Below are 23,610 nucleotides of genomic sequence, written 5' to 3'. Positions count from 1 at the left end.
CCCTTGTATTTTCACACGCCCTTAAACCACCCCAACATCGTTGCTGTGGTAGAAGTGGTCACCGAAGGCAGGAGACGGGATGGGACCCTCCAGACTTTTTCATGTGGCTTTGGAATTCTTCGAATCTTCAGCACCAAGCCGGAATCTCCGACCTCTGCTGCCCAGGACAGACGGTAGCTGCCTTGTTTTCTCCGTCGTGGGGTTTTCCGGCGTCTTCCCTGTGGTGGTGGAACTGCTCTTCCTCGCTGGTCCGTAGCAGAAGGCCCTGAATGTGTCAAGTTATGATGCTGTGTGTTCATTACAGCACGCTGGGGGGTAGCTCTGCTTCGACTTGTAACTGAGTTTGCCGCTTCTGGTGATGCCAAGCCACCATTCTCTAGGCGGGAGGGGACTGGCTTTGGCGGGGGTGGGTGGGCGTTTAATGTGAGATGGAGAAGGGCCAAGTCCTGGGGGGTCTTAGGCGGTTCTTTAAATCCTTGAGTGTGAGTTCATCGTCTGACGAGAGGACAAGGGTGCCCAGCCCCTAAGGGTCCACAAGCGTCCGCAGTAGGTTCCCCAGTCGGGCGCCCCGTGAGCAGTAGGTGTCCTCCCTGCGAACCCTGCGGGGGTGTCTGCTGGGTGCTGGGCTCTGTCGTGTGAGGAGCCGGCCGTGCCCAGGTGGGTAGGATGCTGTGTGGTCATTTCAGCCACGACGGCATTTGCCCTGTCCCGGTGACCAGGGCTTCTCAACCTCGGCTCTGCTGACACCTGGGGCTGGTAAGCCCTTGCTGCGGGGCTGTCCTGTGCAGTGTGGGGTGCCTTGCAGCGCCCCTCCCTCTGCCCATTAGATGCCAGTAGCCCCCTTCCTGCCCAGCGGTGACAGCCAGAAACATCTCCAGACTATAACAAATGTCCCGAGGCGGGCAGAGTCATCCCTGGTTGAGAACCACCGCTCGAGATACACAACTGTGGAGACGCCTCAAACATACTTTTCCTGGGACATTTCAGAGCATCACCGGTTCCCCCAGTGTTGATTCCTAGCGCCGGGGTTCTCGGGCTGCACTGGGGGCTGCTGTCTGTGTGGCGCTCTCCTCAGCTGTCTCTGTTTCTGCAGGAGGGTCGAGAAAGCCCTAGGAGGTGTGGTGCTTGGGCCCCCGTGTGCTTTCCTTCCGAGAAGCATCGCGGATGCTTGGTGGCTCAGCGCGCGAGGCAGACGCCCGTCTTGTTTTGCAGGTTGAGACTATATCACGGCAGCCCCAGAGCCCTCCTGCACCCGCTTCTCCAGGACCCCATCGAACGTAAGAGACAGGCCGGGCCGGGCCCGGGTCCCCTCCCCGCCTCCCGCCCCGCACTGTCCTCTGCAGCCCCTGCCTGTCTTATAACTCCCCCAGGGATGGGCCATCACCAGCTTGGCTATGTTGTCAATAGATTGGGGGAATGTGTATCAGGGGCTTGGACTGTTGACCTGATTTAAAGACTGAAACACTAGCCCAGGAGGAGGGTGTGGCTTTGAGAGGACGGCCCGTGGGAGACAGGTGTTTGCTGTCCATCACCAGTCCCTGGCTGTCACCAGACGCCTTTGAAGTCCATGGGTCATCTCCAACACGGCAAGGCTGTCCAGTGCTGCCTGACAGGAGGGACGTTCTGCAGGAGCACCTGCCACGAGCGGCCCCGCGGCCGAGTGGCCTGCCTAGGGCAGACAGGGAGCGGCCGCGGTGCTGCTGGGATGTCTCCCCCAAGCAGCCCTGGTGCCGGCTGGGAGGGACGTGGGCCCCCTCCGGCTGCTGGCCTCCCTGGGAAGCTACCGGGCAGGAGGGGTTCACAGGCCATCTCAGAGGCCCAGCGTGGGGCCCTGGGCTGGCCCTGGGGGACGGGGTGGGGGCAGGCAGTGGAGGCAGGTCTATTTGGGGGGTGACTTTCTGTCCCTTTGAGGTGTCTCCCAGGTTCCGTGGTGGAACTTTGTGTCTGCCACCCAGCCGGCCTTACCAGTTCAGGCCTACCCCACCCCTTCCACTCCCTGCTGACTTGGGTGAAAATCTCATGATAGAGGATCAATCAGCCAGAAACTTAAATGTTTTTTAATGAGGGCACTGGGGACTGAACCCAGGACCTCGTGCATGCTAAGCATGCGCTCTACCACCCACCCCCTGCAGAAACTTAATTTTATTGATAAAGACTGGCTTTTAGATTATTTCTCAGTTGAATGTAATTATTAATTTGTCAGCGTTTCCCCTCCGGAAGCATCCTGGAGTCAGCACCTTCTGAACAGCATGCGCAGCCGCACATGGTCCTCGGTTCTGGGAGCTGGTGGGGGGTGTGCGGGGCCGTGGGCATGTGAAGGGGGCCTGAGGAGGAACTGCCCTGAGGACCTTGGCTTATCTTCTCAAGGGACATTTCCAAAAATTTAGGGGCATTTTTCTTGAGTGGGTAATGCTGCCACGCGGTTCAGAACTCAGAAAGTGCTGCATGGAGGAAAAGGCTCGGAGCGAGGGCAGTCCCCTCAGCGCACCGCAGGGGCACACTGAGTTCTTTTCTTACGAAATCACACGGTATGCCTCAGGAGGTGGGGAGGCCCCTGTCAGAGCAAGAAATCAAGCGCAGCAAGGTGGGCCATCTGGTGGGAGTGTGCTGCGGGCGTGTCTGCGGTCCTGTGGGGCTGGGAGTACCCCTTCCTGCGCTGGCCTCTGTGATGCCCTTCACTCTGCCTCCCCGAGTGCTGTGTCTGAGCGCCTCCCTTCCTCTGGGACGCGGTCCCTCCTCCCACCTCCCCCAGCACGTCCTCTGAAACCTTCCTTGGGGTCCGGATCCCGTTCTCCTGAGTATCGTGGGTGTCGGCGTGCCACGGGGAAGAGCAGCCCCTCCTGGAGGACAGGGCTCTGTCTGCGTGGCTGCTGTCTGCCTTCCCCCCGCCCCCGGCCCATAGCCTCGTCCTGCTCGTTGTGGGGCCTGATGGAAGCAGGGCTGAGACTGGAAGGGAGGCAGCCTCCGGTCCAGCATGCCTTCTGGGTCCCTCGGAACCCGGGAGCAGGCGTTGCCTGGCCCTCACTGCTGTGGGGGAGGAGGTCAGCGGGAGAGATTTTCTCACGTTGGCGTGAAAACAGGTGTCTCTTTCGCTGCAAGTTTACCAAGAGAGTTGTTAGGGATGGATTCTTTTCCTCTTTGGCTGAACTAACAGAGAAACTCCCTGGTCTCCCCAGAAAAAGGCTTTTCTTTTCCGTGGGGTTTCTGTGTGGGGTGCCCAGTTTCTGGTCTGGTTTGACCAAAGGTGCCTTGGTTCCAGCTGAGACAGAGAAGGCGAGAAGGTTTTTTCTCCCCCAGAAAACAGGCACATGACCCTCATCGAGAACTGCAGCCTGCAGTACACGCTGAGGCCGCACCCCGCCCTGGAACCCGTGTTCCACCTGCTCCCTGAGAACCTGCTGGCGTCTGGGCTGCAGCCGATACCCGGGCTCCTTCCTGCCCACGGAGAAGCCGGTAAGGGCCGCTCTGTTTCTGTCCGCTGGGTGAGGGTCTGTCAGTTCCCGGTCAGACCTTGCAGGAATTGGGTTGTGCACTGGCCAGGCATCCCCAGCGAACGGCCTGGTGGTAGTTGTAGGGGAGGTGGGGGAGGTGGGGTAGGTGGAGGGGGAACAGGAGAAGGACAGAGAGGAGGAGGGAGGGGGAGGGAGATGGGGAGGGAGAGGGGAGGGGGAGGGGGAGGGGAGGGGAAGCATGGCGACAGTGCTGTCTCTGCCTCACATCCCTCCAGTCAGCTCTGTCTTCCTCCTCGGGAAGTGCTTCCATAGGGCCGCCGTTCGTGTCTGACGACCGTGCCAGGAAGACCTCTGTTGCTGGACCTTGTCTTTACTGGACCCGGATCAGTGCCTTGATTATTGCTATTTTTTAATTGGGGTAAAATAGACATAACATAAAGTGTATGATTTTAACCTGTTTTACAGCGTGCAGTTCATTGGCATTAAGGATGTTCACCATCCGTCTGCAGAACGTTTTCATCTTCCCGAGCTGAAACGCTGTCCCCATTAAACACCATACCCCATTCTCCCCTCCCCCAGCCCCCGGCCCCCACCCTTCTCCACTCTGTCCCTGTGAAGGGACTCTCTAGGGACCTCGCAGAGGTGGAATCCTACAGTTTTGGTCCTTTTGTGACTGGTCTGTTTCACTCGGCGTGATGTCCTCAAGCTTCCTCTGTGCTGCTGCCCGAGTTGGAATGTCCTCCTTTGGAGGGCGGAGTGGTGCCCCAGGGTGCGGATGGACTGCACTGCCTGTCCGTGGACACTCAGGGCCGTTCTGCCTTTCCTACTGTGCGTGAAGCTGCTCGCTCTGTTGGAGCTGAAACTCAGGTGCAAGGCTCAGGGCTGTGTCCTGGTGTGCTTTAGAAGTCGGTTCTCCTGGTGAGTGTGTGCTAACCCTTCCCAGCCACGTGAGCGCTGCTGGGGGTCGCTCTGCTCTTGGGTCCTGCTGACTGGGCCTCACCTCTCAGCCTTGTGCTCTTCCTGGGCACTGTTAGGGGCTTTTCGTCTGGCCGTCTGGAAGAGTGCAGAAGGGAGCACGCCGGCCTTCCCCACCTGGCGCTGCTGGGCCCTCTTGTCTTGATGGGCTGGCTCCCTGCTCCCGTCCAGGTGTGAGCAGCTGGGGAGGAAAGCTTTGAGGTGCTGAGTGTTTGGTTCAGAACAGAAACCCTCAGGACCGAGAAGAGAAGGCAGATGCTCAGCCCCAGGCGGAGTGTGGTTGTCTCGGTAATGATGTCCCTGGGTGTTCCGGGCCAGCTGGGGCGCAGACCTTGTTATCTGAGTTCAAGAATTCCTGGGCCGGTGGTTGTCACCATCACAAGGTCACTGTTTCTCCAGTGTCTCAGAAAGAGACGATGATACACGGGAAGTGATAAATTAACTGTGAACAGGAGCAATTCCCAGGGGTCCCAGGATTAGATCTGCCCTGGGCCTCTGAGCTCTAAGTCCCCAGTGTCCTGTGTAGGGGGTGTTATGCCTCTGTAACGTGCCTGTGTTCTCCCAAGAGGAAGGAGGAGGCAGAGTCACGAGGAGGCAGAGAGAGAGCCTCATGGTTTTGCTGTTGGGACTGATGAAGAGAATGTGCAGGCCTGAGTCCAGATCTGAGCCCCCGCCCACTGGTCAGGGAGGCCCTGTGGGTACCGCTCCAATTGCGTGGCTATTAGGAGCCTAGATGCGCCTGCATGGAAGTCAGCTTCTGTGGCTCTCTCCCACCTGGGTTTCTGGGTATTTAAACAGAATGTTCTTGGGGCCTGAATGTGTCCATCACTTTGTGACTTGCCAGTGGGAGTCAGCAGAACTGCACATAAAACATTACAGTACACACGCGTGGCTCGGACCTGCTTCTGCGTCCCTCCTGGAGGTGAGGGAGACGCCCAGGCGCCCAGACAGGCCCTGTTTTGTTCTGTGTCTCACGTCGGACGGGGATGTCTGGGGGTCGCGTTACAGAGAGGAGTTCTGAGTTAAAGGAGCACGATTTCGGGTCCTGGTCCTGAAGTTTGTGTTTTCAGAAGTGGCCGGTCGCTGGGACACTTAAGGGATGCGGTGGTGCCAAAGGACAGTTTACATTGTTGCTGTTTAAAGACAAAGGACCAGAGACTGGCAGGAGGGGTGGGTGGAGGGCACTCCCTTCCCACCGGCAGGAGCCCGGGAGATGCGCTCGCTCTTCAAGGGGAGAAGGGAGCACACGCAGCCTCCCTGCAATTCCCGAGACCACCCGGGGGCCCGCGGATATGTGGGGGCCACGCTGGCGGCTGCACGGCCTCGCAGGCACCGAGCCCGCTTCCCGACAGTGGTCATTGTCTCCGTTATAAATTCTGCCCAGGATCTTACAGGCTGTTGTGACTCACTCTTGAAAGAGAGTTTCATTGCTGGATTATGTTTTCTAGCCCTGACGGCCCCGGCGGGGACTGGTGCTGGCTTCGGGGTGGGAGTCACGGGTCTGACTTGAGGAGGGTTTGGTTTTATTTCAGTGCCTGTTGGGGTGTGGACGTTTGTTCACTTGTAAATGCCACAGTGTGGGAGGAGTGAGCTGTTTTCAATTCAGGCGCTGACTGAGGTCATTGCAGGTTCACAACGCGGTCTTAACAAGCAGTGGGGCAGCGCGGTCCAGGGACCCCCTCCCTGTCTCCCCCAAACTGGGCGCATCACAGCCGGGACCCTGACGGCGACCCAGCCTGGGGTCTCCTGTCCATCTCCCCACTTTGATTCGCACTCATTGCGTGAGGATTGAATTTTTAAGTCATTTTCAAGCTGAGAATGACTGGGCAGTTTTTCCTTGAGCAGCTTCTTGGACAAGGCCACAGTTTAAAATGACACACTCTTTATTCAATAAATACAGGAAAACTAAAAGTTTTCCCTTCCAGCCTCACTCCCCAGAGAAAACCAGTGCTAACAGCTTGTGTATAGCTTTTATATACTCGTTGATTCATTAATTCGTTTGTTGTTGTTTGTTGTTGTAGAGCGGATGCCGTGAGCCCCGGGGCTCCTGGTGCAGAGTCGGTCCATCTCCCGGGACGAGTGTGGGCGAGGGCAGACCGCAGGTCTAACCATGGGCACCCCAGGCAGGAGCAGGGGTTTTAGAGTAAATGTGGACCAGCTCAAGGTCACAGCCATTCCTGCCTAAGTTGCTCCCAAATCACGTTTTCATTCTGCCGCCGTTGCAGTCTTCTTGTCTTGTGAGGTGCCCTCTGGTGCTTGAGCTATCTCAGCTGGAGATCTGTGTCCCAGGAGGCTAGCGGCTGGCGTGACCTCCTCGGGCATCTGGGGCTACTTCCAGGCGCTTCCCTGAAGGATGTCCCTGGGAAGGGGTTCTTGCTTGTTAAAAGCGCCAGCAACGCCCGTTTTCTCTGCAGCACATCTGTGGGAGTCTCAGAAGAGAACGGATCACTGTGAAGGGGTCCGTCTTCCCGCAGGGGCAGTGCCGTTGTTGGCAACTGCATCTCCACCCAGAGACTTGGCAACAGTCAGTGGAAGCAGGACCCAGTTGCAGAGCACAAGGGACGAGAGTCCTCCACCCTGGGAGGTCAGCGCTGCTGGGGCAGCTGGTGTCCTGGCCACTGATGCTGGTCGGCTGAATGAATGAATAAATGAATGAATGAATGACAATTTCAGGTGGTCAAACTGCTCAGTGGGTGAAGCTGGATGTTTGGGGAAGAGCCCTGAGGCCGGCGGTGGTGAGGGCCGGCTCCGCTCCCGGCCCCGTGTGACCCGGGGGTCTCCTGACCTGTCCAGGCCTCTGCCATTGCTGTCTCCTCTGTAAACTGCGGACATTAGCAGGATCTGCCCGAGAGACGAGTTTGGGGAGCAAATGGGATGGGTGGGTAAAGCACAGCCCCGGGAACACAGGAGGAGCCCAGCCACGTGAGCTGCTGTGCCTCCGTCGGGAAGGTTCTGCCTTAAGTTGAGCCGAGGAGGCTCCTCTGACCCGGGGACCCGGTGGCTGCCCTCCGCCGCGGAGCGTCCAGGAGGTCTGATCCGTCTCCTGTTGGAGGGCGCGTAGGGACATTCATTTCCCGTTTGTGCTTTTGTAGCAAACAGGACTTGACGTTAGGGAAGGTGAGCGGGTAACTGGGCAGGGGAGTCCGTTCGGGGTCCGGTGTTTTTGCTGCTCAGCTCAGGAGTCAGGGGAGAGGGCGCCGGACGCAGCCAGTGTGTTCTCCCCAGTGTGCTCCGTGGGCATGCCCCTGGGCTGCTCTCTGGCCCGGGGACGAGCGGGTGGGCTGTCCTGGGGGGCCCAGCTCCCCGGGCTGTGATGGAAGCCTGGTCGGTGTGGGAGCAGGGTGAGGTGGTCCTGATGGCGTCAAGGCTGCGTGTGGGGTGGGGGAGGAGCTGAGGGGGGTCTCACTAGGGGTACAGGGAGCCTGCCCCTCCCCCCGCCCCCGTGACTGCCCGTAGAGACCTGGACCGCTTGACTTTGACCACCTGTTCTGGCCAACAGTGTACCCGTGACCCAGAGCAGAGGGATTACTTGGTAACCAGCAAATGAGCCCATCTGGGCTTTAAAGCAGTGAGCACGTGCCAGGGACGGGGCGTGCGGCTCAGGGTCCCGGAAAAAGGCAGAGGTCGTGTGTCGAAAACACCGAAATCCCTCAGGGAGATGTGTCCCTGTTTGCCCTGTGTTGCAGACACACGAATTAACTTGCAGAATAAAAAGTACTGGAGTCTGCAAAAGTGAGGGGATGACAAGCACCCTTTCTGGCCCCCCAGCCCGCTTCCCTCTCCTCCCCCTGCACACTCTGCTCGCTCTCGGGCCGGCGTCTGGGGCTCCTCGGGGTCTCTGAGGCCTTCTGCCCGTGTTCCCTGATACCCTGCGGGAACCGTCTGGGGCCTCGGGCTTCCTGCCTCTGTGGTGGGGGAGGCGGACCCCTCAGCCTTGCCCACCTGTCCCTCTCCCCGTCTCTCCGCGGGAGGCTCCCAGTTCCGCGTGTGCTTTAGACGCTCGCTTGACCCTTTCAAGGAAGGTTGCATTTTCCATATTTCTGCACTTTAAAAAATCTGTGGTAAAATAGACATACCCTAAAATGGGCTGTTCCACCTGTTTTTAAGCCTGCATTTCCGTAGGGTTGAGCACACGCACGTCATTGTGGGACCCTCCAACTCCAGAACGTTCTCATCCTGCAGAACGAAACTCTGAACCTTAAATGCTGACCCCCAGGCCCCCCGCCCCCAGCCGCCTCCATTCCACTCTCTGTCTCTGAATTTGAGGACCTCAGGTACCTCGGGTAAATGGAATCGTACAGTGCTTGTCTTTTTGTGGCTGGCCCGTCTCACTCAGCATGAAGTCCTCGGAGTTTATCCACGTTGTAACAGCTGCCAGAATTTCCTTCCTTTCTTGAGGTTGGATGATGCGCTGTTGTGTGGTTGGACCGCATTTTGTTCCCCTGCTCATCTGTCGGTGGACACTGGTTGTTCCCACCTTCTGGCTTCTGTGAGTCATGATACTTGCGCTTTTAATTGGTTCCGATTCAGCAACTGACCTGTTTTAGACACTTAAAAAGTATGACAGGAGTACATAAACTTTCTCAGAGGTATCAAACCTAATGCATATTTGTGATGGGAAGATATAGAAAACTATGAAGAAGGAAATAAACAATCCGTGATTACTATCTGCAGATACACACGTATGCATGTAAATGCGTATATTGTAGATAAAAATTGTCGCCAAATGGACTAATACACAGTGTTGTATGTTGTCCTTTCCACCTGCAATATCATGACTATTTTTCGATCATTAAATTATCTTTGACGATATGATTTTTGTTCTCATTTTGAATGAACAGTGGATTAACTTTCTCCTCCTCTTGCACAGTTGGTGGCTTCTTATTTTTGTCTGTTGTGAATAACGTTCTAGTGAGTATTCTTGCCCTGAAAGCGCCACTTCCATGGTGGATTGTTCCACTAAATAGGTTCAAAGGTGGCATCACGGGGACAGAAGGTAGGCAGGGATATTTTTAAGACTCCTGATACTTACAGAGGTGAAGAGGAGATTGCCTCTTAGCTGTGCTGATGTGTAAGCTTCCAGCAGGACAGTGTGCTTTTCACTGTAGTTTCATCAGCACTGAGTCTTACGTCAGTTGAATGTTTTTTTTAAACTTTGGAATTGGCTTTTAAAATCTAAGACCGCGTACCTGAATATTTAAATAGTCATAAAAATTTAGAAAGAGACAGAGAGGACCAGATCCAGAAAGATGACGATGATGGGGATGCAGGAGGCAGAACCCTGGGGGCTGTGTCTGCAGGGAAGCCGCTGGCCTTGCCCTTTTCCGCCTGTGTCGGCCTTTGCTCCAGAGCCTGTGGAGAAGGCCTCTCCAAACAGACGAGACTCTGCCCTCTCACGGCCGAGTCTCCACGCACCTGCTCGGTGCAGGCGCTGGGCTCGATGCCGGGGGTCGTTGTCCCTTTCTGTCCCCATGGAGCGCTCAGCCGGGCGCATGTCTGCAGGGGCGGGACCTTCCTCTCGGGGCGCCAGCCCGGCCGGTGTTTCTGCTCATCACTGGGCCATGTGCATGCGAATTCCTGCACGCTTCCAGATGGTTCAGGGCAAACGTGGAGCAGGGACAGCTGACACCGTGGGCTGTGCTCTTGCTGGAGAAGCTGAGTGTTGGGACCAGCTGTCCCTCCGTGTCTGGCAGCCCGTGTGCTCTGGGTGGTAAGGTCTGCTCCTGGAGCAGGTTTGGGGTAGAATATGGACCCGGAACCGAATTTGCACTTGTCTGATGAGTTTCGCGTCTGGGTCTGAACTGAACTGGGCTCTGTTTGAGAGTTCTGTCTGGGCAATGCCCGTGGCCCGGACCTGGGGGGATGAGAGGACCCTTGGGTGGCTGTTTCCGCGGGTCCTCCATCTCTGCCTCTCGTTGTCCAGGGGACGCCCTCCGAAAGCCTCGCCTTCAGAAGCCTCTCACGTGGTACCTGGACGACTTGTTCTTCACGCTCTACCCCTCCCTCGAGAAGTTCGAAGAGGAGCTCCTGGAGCTGCTGATCGGCGACCACTGCCGGGAGGTACAGTCTCGGGTCGGGGCCCCTCGTCTGAGCCGCGGAGGTGCCCGCGGCCGGCAGAGCTGGGGACGCTGCCGGCCTCCTGAGCCGCCGAGGTGGGCGGTGCAGCCGCTGTGACGCCCTTGGTCCTGCCTTTTCCTCTTTGCGGCTCAACAGGGACACTCGAGCCACTGTCTTAACCTTGATGCTGACGGAGTTGCTGTTATCCCGAGACATTAACCAACGTCAGCTTCGACGCAACTTAGTCAGTCCTCACTTCAGCGTGAATTAACCTCCCAGTAGCGTAGGGAAACCGTAAAGTAATGTGCATTTACAAAGGACATTTTCAGGGTGTCTGTGGTCTTTAACCTGCGCTTCTGAGGACGGTGCCCATCCTGGTGGCCTGTGAAGTCCGCAGGTTATTAATTACACACACACTCCCACGAGCGAGACAGACTTGGAGGTGTTCTCCGTCCGTTCTTGAAAATGCAGCTCCGTGTGACGGGGCCTCATGTGGAGCAGACTCCGAGCAGAGGGGCGCAGGGCAGCAGAGCACGCTTCCTTCCTGCTCGGGGGCTGCTGCCGGAGGCCGGAGGTGTTTAAGAGCGTCGCTGTTGAATTTTATATGTTCCCATAAAAGTCACTTTACTGTGTTTTTACTGTCTTTGTACGTCTGGTCCTGTCCAGCGGGCGGAGACTTGCTTGTCTCCATCCTTTTCTTTTCATTACTCAAAGACTAATGGGCTGAATTGAGGTTCGTTCAGCATGATTAATGGGCCATGAAGAAAATGTGAAAATTCAGGGATCATCTTGCAACAATCACATAATTTAATCAACAGTAATGGCCTGGAGGAGTATCCTTGCTCATTTGTTAGGGCGTCTGTGCATTTTTTTTGGTAAGATGAAACACTTTAATATCCAGTGCCCACTTTGGGGCAGATTCCATTTTTATTGGTTTATGACTTACTGCCTAAGTATGCTTCCTCTTCCTGTGGCCCCTTCCGCCCCACGTCTCCAGTGTCCGAGTTGGGGGAGGGCAGAGGCATTGCAGCTTGCCGGCTTCAGCCCCCAGGTGCTTCTGTCACAGCCTGCCCTTGACTCTGGGGGTACCGGGCTCCTGCACCTTGACGCCCCAGGTCCTGCCGGAGGAGCCCCTGGTTGCTAGCTTGCTGCGTGTTGAGACTTATAGCTCAACCCTGGAAACCTAGAGCAGGAGTTGGGTGATTCAGGCGTCTAAGGGGCGTGTCACCCTGCAGGGTCGTGCTGGTGAGAGGACCCCGGGCTACCTGAAAACACCCGAGGGCCGGCCGTTCTGATCGGACTGTGCCCTCTAGGCTCCACCTGCGCGGGCCTTACTCTGCGCTGCGTGCTCTCCCCAGGCGGACGGCCCGCTGGACGGCAGTGCCCTGGAGATCCTGGAGCGGCGCCTGCGCGTGGGCGTGCACAACGGGCTGGGCTTCGTGCAGAGGCCGCAGGTCCTGGTGCTGGTGCCCGAGATGGAGGTGGCCTTGACGCGCTCTGCCAGCTTCAGCCGCAAAGTGGGCTCTTCTTCGAAGGCCAGGTATTTATTTTTGCCAGCGTCCCAAGTCCCAGCCCATGTGGAGCCCGGAGGTGTGGGTGGGCACCTACCTGGGGTCACAGTGGAAGGAGGTTGTTCTTTTTTTTTTTCTTCAGTTTTCAGTTTTATTAGGTAGAACTGTTACAATTTGACTGCACATATGGAATATATTGTATGTAAATACATATACATGATGTACTGCACATATTTAAAAATTTGCATATGCGTACTGTTCATTTTTCTAAGAACGTTTAGAGCTTTAGCTTTTTAAACTTACGTAGTTATCAAAGGAATAAAGCCAACCACAAAACAAGAATTAATTCAAAAAGATACATACACCCCACTATTAACAGCAACATTCTTTATATTGCCAAGCATCCTAAGTGCACGTCAATAGACGAATGGATAAAGCAGATGCAGCAGAGATGTGTAATGGAACACAACTCACCCGTAAGAAAGAAGGGTATTTTGCCACTTGCGGCTGAAGGAGGTGGTTCTTGCACGTGAGGCGTGCGCTCACCCCCTGGGTCCTTCCCGGTGCCTCTGCTCCGTTAGGAGCAGGCCTCAGTGTTGTGAGCTTGGGACGGTCCCCTTTTCGTGCTGACAGTTTGGCCTTGGCATGACTGGTGCCTCCAGCTGTGGAGACACGCTTTCCTCCAGATGTGCCCTGTGATCTGTTTCTCATGACGGAGAACCGGGGGCAGGAAGGTCTGTCACTCTGTCCGGTCCTGTGCTTCTCACAGCAGAATCAGAGACATCTCCCCGGGGCACCAGAGGCCGGCCCTGGAGGAGGGGGAGCCTCCAGGAGACTTCCATCCTCCAGACACGAATGCTGGCACTTTGGGAGGGAGTTGATTGTAGCATCTAAAAAAGGCTCTGCCTGGGGAATTACCTTGGGGGCCAGGCACACAGAAGAGGTGGGTGGCGTTGCTCTGGAGGGGACTCACTGCACCAGCAGTGCCTGGTGCCCCGGTCCCTGAGCGGATGAGCTGGGCGGCGGGAGCCACCGCCTGACCTGCCCCTTCCCTGTGTTCTTGGCCCAGCTCCGGGAACCAGGCTCTGGTTTTGAGAAGCCGCCTCCGACTCCCAGAGATGGTCCGTCACCCCGCGTTCACCATCGTCTTCCAGCTGGAGTACGCGTTTAACAGCCCGGCGGGAGCGGACGGCAACGTGAGGCCCTCGGGTTGTTTCGGGTCCCTCCTGGCGTGGGCTCCGCACAGTCGCCATTGACATTTTTTCCCTTAAATAAGCTGTGCAGTCATTATTAGCAGCCCGGATAACGAGCGTGGAGTATGGTTGTAGGAAACACTTCCTAGCGATAGCTTTGCTGTGATTGTTTCCCCTCTTGACGGTGAGAGTGCGTTCTGCTGGCTGATGGGATAAATAGTTCAGGGGGCGTTGTGCATCCTAATGGCATTTATTCATAGTTATCAAATCAATATGTATTTTGAAAGATGAGGCCATTTGAATGTATTTTTCAAATGATAATAAGCACAGTAAAGCTTGAATCCGCACAAGAGGTGAATGTTTCCTGCAGTGGACTCTGGGTCTGTACCACAGCCGAGCGTGAGCGCTCACAGGATTCAGCCGTAGGAAGCGTAATAAAGAGGCGTCATGTACATTGTTGATCCAGGTTCTCTGGAAAACCAAAACATGCTACTCTCGAGATTCCATTTTTTTGTCTGAAAAAGCAGGTATCAATATAACAAGTAAATTAAAAATTAAAAAGTAGGGGGAGAGGATAGCTCAGTGGTGGAGCGTGTGTTTAGCATGCACGAGGTCCTGGGTTCAATCCCCAGCACCTCCACTAAAAAATAAAATAAAATAAATAAAGAAATAAACCCAAGTACCGCCCCCCCAAAGTAAAAATTTTAAAAAGGCCAAGACACCCTCCGTGGTGGTCAGTCTGCCTGCGTCACTGTGCAGCTGACAGAGGAGTGGAGGACCAAGAGCCGCCTTGGGGGGCCTTTGGAGGGAGAATGGGGTGCCGGGCAGTGATCTCCTGTGCCAGCGTGGCTGACCTCCGCAATGCCCGCACCTCAGGGCGTGTGACTCAGAGTCCCCATCAGGTGAGCGTCTCGGGGCAGGGACGCTGGTCAGCGCCGAGCACACGGTCAGCGTGGTTCTGCTGAAGCTGGCGTGCCCAGCTCTGCTTTTCTTTCTTTGTTACCAGGACTTTCGGCTAAAATGCTGATACACTTTTGGGTGGGATTTAAGCAGGAGGGATGGGGCTTCTGGGGCTGGCGGCCACCTTGAGGGGGATGTTAATGGGCTCGGGGGCAGCCTCAGCCCTGGGGAGGGCTGACACAGAGGGAGCCAGTGAAGGAGCTGTGTGGGGGCTCCATGTCACTCTCTACTTCTTTATGTTATGTCCCCTCCAGGATGGTAATTACAATTTGCTTGTTTTTTTTAATTGTTCTTTTTTTTAAAATTTATTTTTTCTACCTTTTTTGGGGGGGAGGTAATTAGGTTTATTTGTTTTTGTTTTTTAGTGGAGGTGCTGGGGATTGAACCCAGGACTCTGTGTGTGCTAGGCATGCACTCTACCACTGAGCTATACCCTCCCCACTAATTTGATCTTTATGCTGAAACGACTATGTCTAACATGACACAGTTATTACTGAACTCTTTTTTAAAAACATTTGTTTTACTAAATTTGGGAATTTTGGGGGGGGAATACTTACTTACTTACTGGGGATTGAACCCAGGACCTCATGCATGCTAAACAAACACTCTGCCACCAAGCTATACCCTCCCCCCGGTTTTGTAAGTCTTCACTGAAATGCTTCAGCACCGGCAGGTGGGTCCCGTGCCTTGCTGCTCTGTGGAGCTCTTGGAGTGTGGCTGTGTAATAGCTCATCAGTTCTTTCTGATGTGGGGTTTATCTTAACACGGAATATTGGATTCCATTTTACCGTCATCAAGTGTACTTTCCTCAGCGTAATCTGGAAAGGAAATGTTCCGGGGCAAGAAGTGATTTTCCCCGCAAATTACTTGCCCCGTGGAACAGTGAAAATGGGTTAAGCATTCCTGGGGTGAACCCTGAATCAGGCACTCCCATCGCGGACAGGTCGCGTGGAGGTGAGAACAATGCTGGTGGTGCCGCGTGGGCCCTCTTCCCTCCCCTGGGAGCGTCCCCGGAGTTGGGAGGGGACGAGGCCCCAGGGGGTTTTTCTTTGTCTCCATCAGTTCAAGGTCCGGGCTCAGCCCTGGGAAGGGTGGGTTGCTGCCGCCCCTCTCGCCCCCCTCATAGACCATTACTGACAATTTACCTGCAAATTCCTCTCTCCCTTCTCGTTCCTTTAAAAACCTCTCTGATGGACGTTCTGGGCATAAACAGAGATGGTAAAGTGCACCCTGTGTAACTTCAGCAGTCGTCCACCTCATGGACTGTTCTGTTTTGTCCACACCCTCTCGCACAACCCATTTTGACTTATTTTGAAGCAAATTCCAGTCCTAATTGCGTCTTCTTTGTTACTGCACTTTTCAGCTCAGGATTTCTTTTGAGGCTTTCTGTCTCTTTATTGGTATTTCCATCTTGTTCACCCGTAGTTTTCTTGACTTTCTCCACATCTTCCTTTAGTTCTTTGAGCGTCTTTAAGACCTTAGTTTTAAGGTCTTTGTCCAGCACACCCGCCCTTAGTGGCTTTCAGGGCCAGTTGCTGTTGACTGCGGTTTTCTTTTGAATGGGCCGCTCTCTTCTGTTTCTCTGCGTGTCTTGTGATTTTGTTGTTCAGCACTGATGTCTCTGGGCGGATTAGCAGCCAGAGGTGTAAACTTAACCACGTTGACCACAAGTTACCGTCCAGTTCTTGCCCTGTCCCCAGAGTTCCAAAATAATCACATCAGACGGTCCTGCCCGTGCAGGTGTCGTCCGGGAGGGGCTCCTGGCGCCTCCCGCTCTGCCGTCCTCCCAGAGCCCCTCCTGACTTTTGGAAGGAGGCTGTTCTTCGTCTCCATCACTTCTTTGTTTAGCTCAGTTCTGCCCGGTTCCAGGTCTCATCCACTGCGGGCCTTCAAACCAGCTGCGGTCTGGTTTTGGCCCAGGAGTTGAAGGTGCGCTGAGCCTCACATCTCCGACTCCGGTGCCTCAGTTGGTGTTTCCCGCAGCGAAGCAGCTCCCCTTTGATTCAGTGATGTGAGCCCCAGCACGCCGCCCGGCGGTGCCTCGCGTCGCCCTGTCGGTGCTGGTTCCTTGGGGAGAAGGAGGAAACGGCTTCCCCTCCAGGCCCAGGCCGTGGCTGTGGCTCCTTCTGCTCTGTAGACGCACGGGTCTCTGGTTAAACACGGAGCTGGGTTCCTCTTCTGTTTCTTCTAGAGGCACGACTGGGGACAGTGGGCTGCCACAGGCAAAGGCGCTTCTGTAACTGTCCCCTCCTTGTAAACCTTGTCAGGTTTTCACTTTGGGAACCAGCTGAAGATTTATTCCCGAGGGTGGTTCCTGACCCCGCCTCGGGGAGTGGTCTGGAGGACTCCCCCTCCCGGTTACTAGTTTGGTGACTGCCCGGCACGTTGGTCCGTGGTCCTGTGTTCGGCAGCGCCCTTCCTTCCCTCTTGCGGTGCGTCCTCTGTAGTCTCGCTTCTCGCTCCAGCAGCGTGCCCCCTTGTGGGCCCCTGACCTCCTGTGGAATCAGAATGACGCGGATGCCTCCCACGCGGGGAGCGAGGCGGGGAGTCATCCTGGGCGCGGGGAGCGGGAACCTGCGCGGTGCTGAGCTGTCTTTGTGTGCACATACACGCCTCTGTAGGTGTCAGTGGAGACTGACGGTTACTGGGAACAGAAACTGGGTTCAGTCCAGCTGAACAGAAGGTGGCTCTGCTGGCTCTTCCATCTGGCAAGTCGAGGAGGGGTCTGGTCCCCAGGATGTCAGGGGCTCAGGTGATAGTTTTGTTCTTGAAGCGAAGCTTACCTGTGGTGACCTAGACGGACGTCTGCTAACTGCGTGAGTCCTGATTAATGGGTCACCGTGTCACCGCCACTGCAGTACAGATGCAGAACCAGATCCAGAAGTCCCCTCCTGTCCCCTCCAGTCCATTCCCACCCCCTATTGGCAACTGCTGGTGGGGTTTTTATCTTTAGAAACTTCCTTAATTTCCAGTGACTGCTTAAGAAATGACCACAAATTGGATGGATCAGGACGACAGACCTCTGGAGGCCAGAGATCTGAAGCCAGGCTCCCTGGGCTGGAGACAAGGTGGGGGCAGGGCCGTGCCCCTTCTGGAGGCTGTAGGGGAGGCTCCTTCCTGCCTCTTCCAGCTCCTGGGGCTGCGCGGTCCTTGGCTGTGGCCGCATCCCCGTGCCCCCAGTCTTCAAGGCCGGCATCGTCACATCTCTTCTGCTCCATCCTGGCCGCGCCTGCTCCTCTGTCTGTCTCCAGCCCCCTCTGCCTTCCGCCTGTAAGGACACTCGGGATTGTTCAGGGCTCATACAGATGGTCCGGGAGGGTCTTTCCTGCCCACGATCCTCTGCTGAATCCCATCTGAGAAGACCCCTTTACCTGATAAAGTCATACTTGGCAAGTTCTGGGGACCAGGACCTGGTGTCTCTGGGGGCCGTCGCTCAGCCCACTGCAGCTGCAGGTCGGTTCTGCCTGTTTCTGCACTCACCTGCGTGGAGTAGCGCAGACCACGTGCGGGCGCCTGCATCGCTCTCGTCCAGCGGAGCGATGTGCACGTTCGCGCCTGTGGTCGTTCGTTTTATTGCTGAGTTTTCTGTCCTGTGCCTGTTTCTTCACTTTCCTGGGGGTGGGCCTTTCCAGTTTGTGAGTGAAGCACTCCCGGGCAGGCCCTTTTGTGGACGTGTGTTTTCTCTCTCTGGGAGACGCCATGGAACAGGGCTGCTGGGTCTCTGCACAGATAGGCACGTGCTTTCTCGGGATGCCGGCTTGTCCAGAGCGGCGGCACCGGCTCGGCTGCGAGCCTGCTGTCCCCGCGTGCTCACCGCGCCTGGCTTTGCTGGTGGGTTACCGTTGGCCGCTCTCAGGGCTGTGGCTGCGGCTCTCATGTGCGTCTCCCGGGTGCCCAGTGCTGCCGCGCTCCTGTCCGGGGCTTGCTGGCCGCTGCTAGCCTGCCCTGCCGTGTGGCCGCCGCCTCGCTGGGGTGTCTATCTTCTCCTGGGCGTGGGTGGGAGTTTCTTTCATGTATTTTGGATCTAAGTCCTTTGTGGGATGGGTGGACTATGCCTGTTTTTCAGTTTCTGGCTTGCCTTTTCGTTTTCTTAGCATTGGTTTTTGTTTAAAAAAAGGCAGAGTAGGACTTTATTTCTTTAAAAACTTGCAGACAAGTTGCAGAAACAGAAAGAACCCCGGTCGAGTCTTGGTCCAGATTCACTCACTGTTGACATTTGCCCCATTTGCTTCGTTTGCATTTACTTCCTCACGTTTCTGCCCCCCTCCCTCCCTGCGCGTGTGTGTGGGGGTGTGTGTGTGTGGGTGTGTGTGTAGACTCACACACGTGTTTTTTCTGAACCATTTGAGAGTAAATTGCAGACACCACGCTCACGTGCCTCTGTGTGTGTTTCTCAGTAACAGGGTCCCCTGTGAAAGCACCGTGAGGGGCCGCCTCAGGTCACTCAGCATCGGGTCCGTGCCCCCCTCTCCCCGCCGTGTTCCAGTTCTGCCCGTCTGTCCCGCCGTGTCCTCTGCACTCCTGTCCAGTCCAGGACCCAGTGCAGGATCACACGGCATCAGTTCCAGGGTCACACCCGGAACAGTTCCACAGCCTTTCTTCGTTTTTAATGATTATATTTTTTTATACCGTAGTCTCTCTTCTTTAAAAAGTGTTTTAGAAAAACAACAAAAAACAGATTTTAAACAATTTAAAAATGAAAAAAACAAACAAAAAAAGTGTTTTAGAAAGAAAGTTCCTATTTAGGATTCGTCCATGTTTCCTCCTGGTGGGGTCAGTTTGTACATCCCCGCCGGAACGCCGGGAGTGAGGCATGTCCCCAGGGTCTCACGGGGGCTGTGGTGCCCCTCTGTGCCTCACTGGCCTGGTTAATTTTGATCCTCTGGTCAGGTGCCGTGTGATGTCTCCACTGTCGAGTTCCCGTTTTCCTCCTTGCAACTAATCGGCAAACTGTGGGGAGCTCCTCACCCCAGGGTCCCCCTAGATCGGCGTCCGTGGCTGCCGCCCCCGTCGGAGTGGAGATTTCCAGCTCCAGCCCTCCCTCCACCACTGCCTCCTGTCCAGGACCCTCCCTTCTCCCCCGCGGGTGGGCGGGTGGACTGATTCGGCCACTGAGTCCGTGCTGATGTGGGTGTTTTTAAAATTTCCGCCCCTACTCAGGCTGGTGTTCAGATTGCCCCGTGTGTAGCCAGAGTCCCTTCAGGCTGTGTCCTCGTGATGTCCTCCCCCGCGGCGTCCTCCCCCGTGTTTTGTCTTCTGAGCATTTCCTTACTTTCTGGCTCGGGAGGCTCCAGCCCTGGGGTCAGCTGCGTCTGTGAGGAGCTGTGGTGTCCCACCCCTTCCTTTTTCTAAAACTCTTTTTATTTTAGGAAAGGTTAGACTTACAGAAAAGCTGTGCAGATAGTGCGGAGAGATCCCATGGACCGCCCCAGGCTCCCTGCCGTTAGCGTCGTTGGTATGCATGTCTCCTGTTGTGCTGTTACCACCCGAAGTCCAGACGGGTCGAATCCCCTCACCTGATGTCCTTGTCTGCCCCGGGACCCCATCCAGGACCCCGGCGCGGGCTCCTCTGGACTGTGACAGTTTCTCAGACCTCCTTGGCTTTGATGAGCCCTGGTTCTCTGTAAAGGGGGACGTGTTAGAGTCTGGGTCTGGGCGCTGGGACTGGCTTTGTTTCTATGCCCCCTCAGTGGACAGCACTGGGACACTTCACACGTGGAAACGCACATGCACGTACGTGCGCACATGTTGGGACACGTGCGCTCACAGTCCTTACACACACACGCACGCATGGACACACATCTGGGCCGCGTGCACGGCTCGGGAACCGGGTTGTTGCTGAGCCCCATCCACCCGGCAGGGCTCCCTGGGTCTCACCTCCGCGTCCGCACCTCTCCTTCCACGGGGAACCCTGGCTTCCAGCACCATCAGCACAAGCCACTCGGATGCCCAGTCCTAGGACACATCTACAGTAATGTCAGACTGGCTTCATCCGTGCCGCTATGAAAAACAGACCTACTGCAAAGGGTTCAGGGTGCGTTCGCTGCCGGCACCGAGGGGCGTGGCCAGAGAGGGGTCCTGGGTCTCTCGGCTTCGCCCCTCCTGTTGGTCGGGCTGTTCATTTGAACACAAGTCGGGCCCTTCTGTCCCTGTTTGCTTTCAGTTTTGTAGCTATTTCCCCACCCATCCTTACTGATTTCATTTCATTTCCTTTTTTTAATATACAGAACACAAATACGGTTTTAAAAGTCAAAGCTCCGCCAAAAAGTGACCTGAGAGAAGCGTGCTGGTGGGAGCCGGCTCTGCTGCTCCGGGCCCCTCCCTCCTGGGTTGCTTTTTGCAAAGATAGCAGGTGTGTGGTGTTGTCTCTGCTCCGCTTTGTACACAGAGGGAGCAGACTTGTGCACGTGCGGCCTCGCACTTTGCTTTTCTCACGGCGCCAGCACAGCCTGGCCGTCCCCGGCATCCACGGAGCGCCCCTCACTCCTTTCTCCAGCTGCACGTGCTCCACCGTGGGCTGCAGTTTAGTCCCTTGGGTACTTGGATGGTTTCCAGCATCCTGCAGCTGTGCGTGATGCTGAGGCGGGTGGTCTTGTGCGCGTGCACTTCCGTGCTGTGGGAGGCGTGTCTTCAGGGCGAGTTCCCGGGAGTGGGCTTGCTGGATCGGAGGGTAGACGTGTGCATTGTTATGTTAGACGCTGTCCAGGTTCTCCAGAGGGGTTGCTTGGTGCCCTGCACTCACTGGTGGTGTTTGGGGGACCTCTTTCCCCACAGGCCCCCCTGTGGTTGCCTCGTCAAGGGTTTGAACTCTGCTGATCCGACGGGTGGGTAGTGGTGTCACAGGGGTGTGATTTACATTTCTCTGACCATCAGTGAGGCTGAATGTGTTCTCATGTGTGTGACGAGTCTACTCATGTCTTTTGTCCATTTTTTGGGAGCGTCCTTGCACCTGCTCATCGGATGTTCAGAGTTCGTTGTACACAGAGGGCACTCTCTCTCTTTATCTGAGACATGACTGCAGGGTCCCCTCCCGGTTTGTCCTTTGTCTTTTTGTGCGCCTTGTCCCTGGCTTTTCTGGACCAGACATCTTAGTCATCTTAGTCTGCTCTTTGTAACAGAATGCCGTATACTGAGTGACTTAAACAGCAAACAGCAGACGTCTGCCCCCTGCGGCTCTGGGGGTGGAGGCCCAGGTTGCCTGTGCAGACCGCACCGCCCGGAGGTTGTGCTGGGAGAATGTGTGCTGATAGCCCCGCACTGTGTACCCTCGTGTGCTCTTCACTGCTTCCCAGGGCCTCTGGTCACTGACGCACAGCGCCGCCACTCGTGTTTCACTAACAGGTCTGGGTGGGTGTTGGCCAGGTGCAGAGTGCTCACAGACCTGCAGGGAGATCCTGCGGGGAGAGGAGGAGTCACACGGGTGGCGCTGGGGCCTGGTTAGGCTGGCGGGGTCTCAGGACAGGATGCTGGCTTCCCTGCCCTCCTGAGCCACTGATGCGATGCCGCGTGCCCCTCCTGTGACGGTTCCTTCTCTCGCAAGAGGGACTGACTGTCCCCGGCCTTGCTGCGCTGCTCTGTAGTGGGATTTTACCAGGAAAGCCCTGTTGATTTCCCCCCACTCACGTGGGCTTTGTGATGACTCCTGACCGATGTGCTTTTTAATATGTTTTTTGGCCGGGGGTGGTGATTAGATTTACTTGTTGATTTATGTTTGGAGGCGGTCCTGGGGTTTGAACCCAGGACCTTGTGTGTGCTAAGCGTGCGCTCTGCCACTGAGCTACACCCTCCCTGCCGTGACTGACGTGCTTTGTTTCTGTTCTAGGCGGCCTTGGCCACCTCCTTGTCCAACCTGGCGTGTATGCACACGGTCCGCTGGGCGGTCTGGAGCCCCGCGCTGGAGGCCAGCTCTGGGAGGGCGATGCTACCTCTGCAGGGTGGGGTCCGGCCCAGCCCCTCACACTGTCTGGTCTATAAGGTGCCCCCTGCCAGCATGAGCTCCGAAGAGGTAAATTGATAGATACTCCGTAAGTATGATTGTTTTTTAGGACCTTCTAGCAAGTTCACGCGTGTTCAAAACCAGAAGCTCACAGATTTGCAGATGTTTCATGAGCACTATTTTTTCATGTCATGTATTTGCCTTTGAAAAACAAGTGTGTTCGGTGGGGAGGGTGTAGCTCAGTGGTAGAGCGCATGCTTAGCATTCACGAGGTCCTGGGTTCAGTCCCCACGACCTCCATTAAAAAAAACCAAACCTAATTATCCACCCAAACCACCCCTCTCAAAACCAAAAAAATAGGTGTGTTCGCTGAGACATGGTCGCCTGTGGACTTACCAAGGCTGATTTTTCTGGGGTCTTATGATGCCTCTGCTTACATGTCAGCCTCTCAAGGTGACCCGCGGGGCCTGTGACTCTTACTTGTACACACGGTACCACGAGACCCACTTCTGTGCTGTGTGTCTTTTTAAAAAGCCCTCTGGGGGGAAGTGGGCTTAGCTCAGCATGCATGAGGTCCCGGGTTCAATTTCTAGTATCTCCATTGGAAAAAAAGCTAAAAAATAAAATAAGTTAAAAAAAAAAGCCCTCTGGAACGGTGTGGTGCCCCGGGGGGAGGCCGCACCTCGTGTGCACAGGTGCTGGGGTGGGGCTGGGTGGTCGGTGTCGAGCCCGGGCTGGTCTTTGCGGCTCATCACTCGCGCCTGCTGGACCTCGACTCTGTCTTGCTGTGTCCAGAGGGGAAGGACCAAAGCAGGGTTTAAAAAAAAAACCCCATTTTTGAAATGAAGCTTTCTCTGAAGCCCAGTATAAAAAGTTAATAAAAGTGGGGCAGGGCCACTGGAAGTGTGTGTGTGAGGCGTCTCCCCCGGCCTCCCCTGGCCCATTGGTGGCCTTGCCAGGCAGGTAGCAGTGATCCCTGGCTGCCACAGACACCGTGCCGATGTCCCAAGTCCTTCCTGACGCCGATGTGTCCTGGCAGGACTTCTGCCGGGCACGTTGTTGATGCCCTGCTCACCTTCCTGAATCGTGCCCGTCCTGTCTCAGCAGTGCGACTGGGAGCCTTTTAGCACTCGACTGTCCCATTTTTCTTAGGTAAAGGGACCATGCCTGCTGCTTCAGTGTGTCACCTGGGTGCTGACGCTAGTGGCAGATGTTATTTCCAGTGTCATTATTTATGATTTGGATTATGCTTAGGGGACCTGAAGAAAGGGGCAGCTGATGGTGCAGCTTCTCTTATTATGAGGAATGGCCCTCATTAGGGGACCGCACTCTGCTGCCTTCCTACGTGGTCTGGTTGGAGCCCTTATTATAAACTCGCCATTGGAAATCCTGAAACCATGGCTGTTCTCTCTCTTCCTCTCTCTATATGTGAATAAATACTTATTCTGTTTAAGGTTAGTCTTCTCAGGCCACTACGTCTCCTTCACTCTTTAAGTGTGTCAGCTGTATTGGAGCAAAGGTGTTGT

General features: G+C 55.7%; 1 protein-coding gene across 1 annotated transcript in view; it reads left to right on the top strand.

Annotated features, from left to right (window-relative positions):
* NPHP4 (nephrocystin 4) overlaps window positions 1-23,610 on the top strand; it is a 102,935-nt gene that overhangs the window by 22,633 nt on the left and 56,692 nt on the right. Inside the window, 7 exon segments of the mRNA XM_032495045.1 lie at window positions 1-173; window positions 1,213-1,277; window positions 3,298-3,453; window positions 10,351-10,487; window positions 11,843-12,024; window positions 13,065-13,191; window positions 21,971-22,153. Coding sequence (XP_032350936.1) covers window positions 1-173; window positions 1,213-1,277; window positions 3,298-3,453; window positions 10,351-10,487; window positions 11,843-12,024; window positions 13,065-13,191; window positions 21,971-22,153 — 1,023 coding nt within the window.

The sequence above is a fragment of the Camelus ferus genome, chromosome 13 (assembly GCF_009834535.1).
Source record: "Camelus ferus isolate YT-003-E chromosome 13, BCGSAC_Cfer_1.0, whole genome shotgun sequence".
Classification (NCBI taxonomy): Eukaryota; Metazoa; Chordata; class Mammalia; order Artiodactyla; family Camelidae; genus Camelus; species Camelus ferus.
The sequence above is the reverse complement of the archived record's forward strand: the minus strand, read 5'-3'. Positions and strand labels throughout refer to the sequence as shown.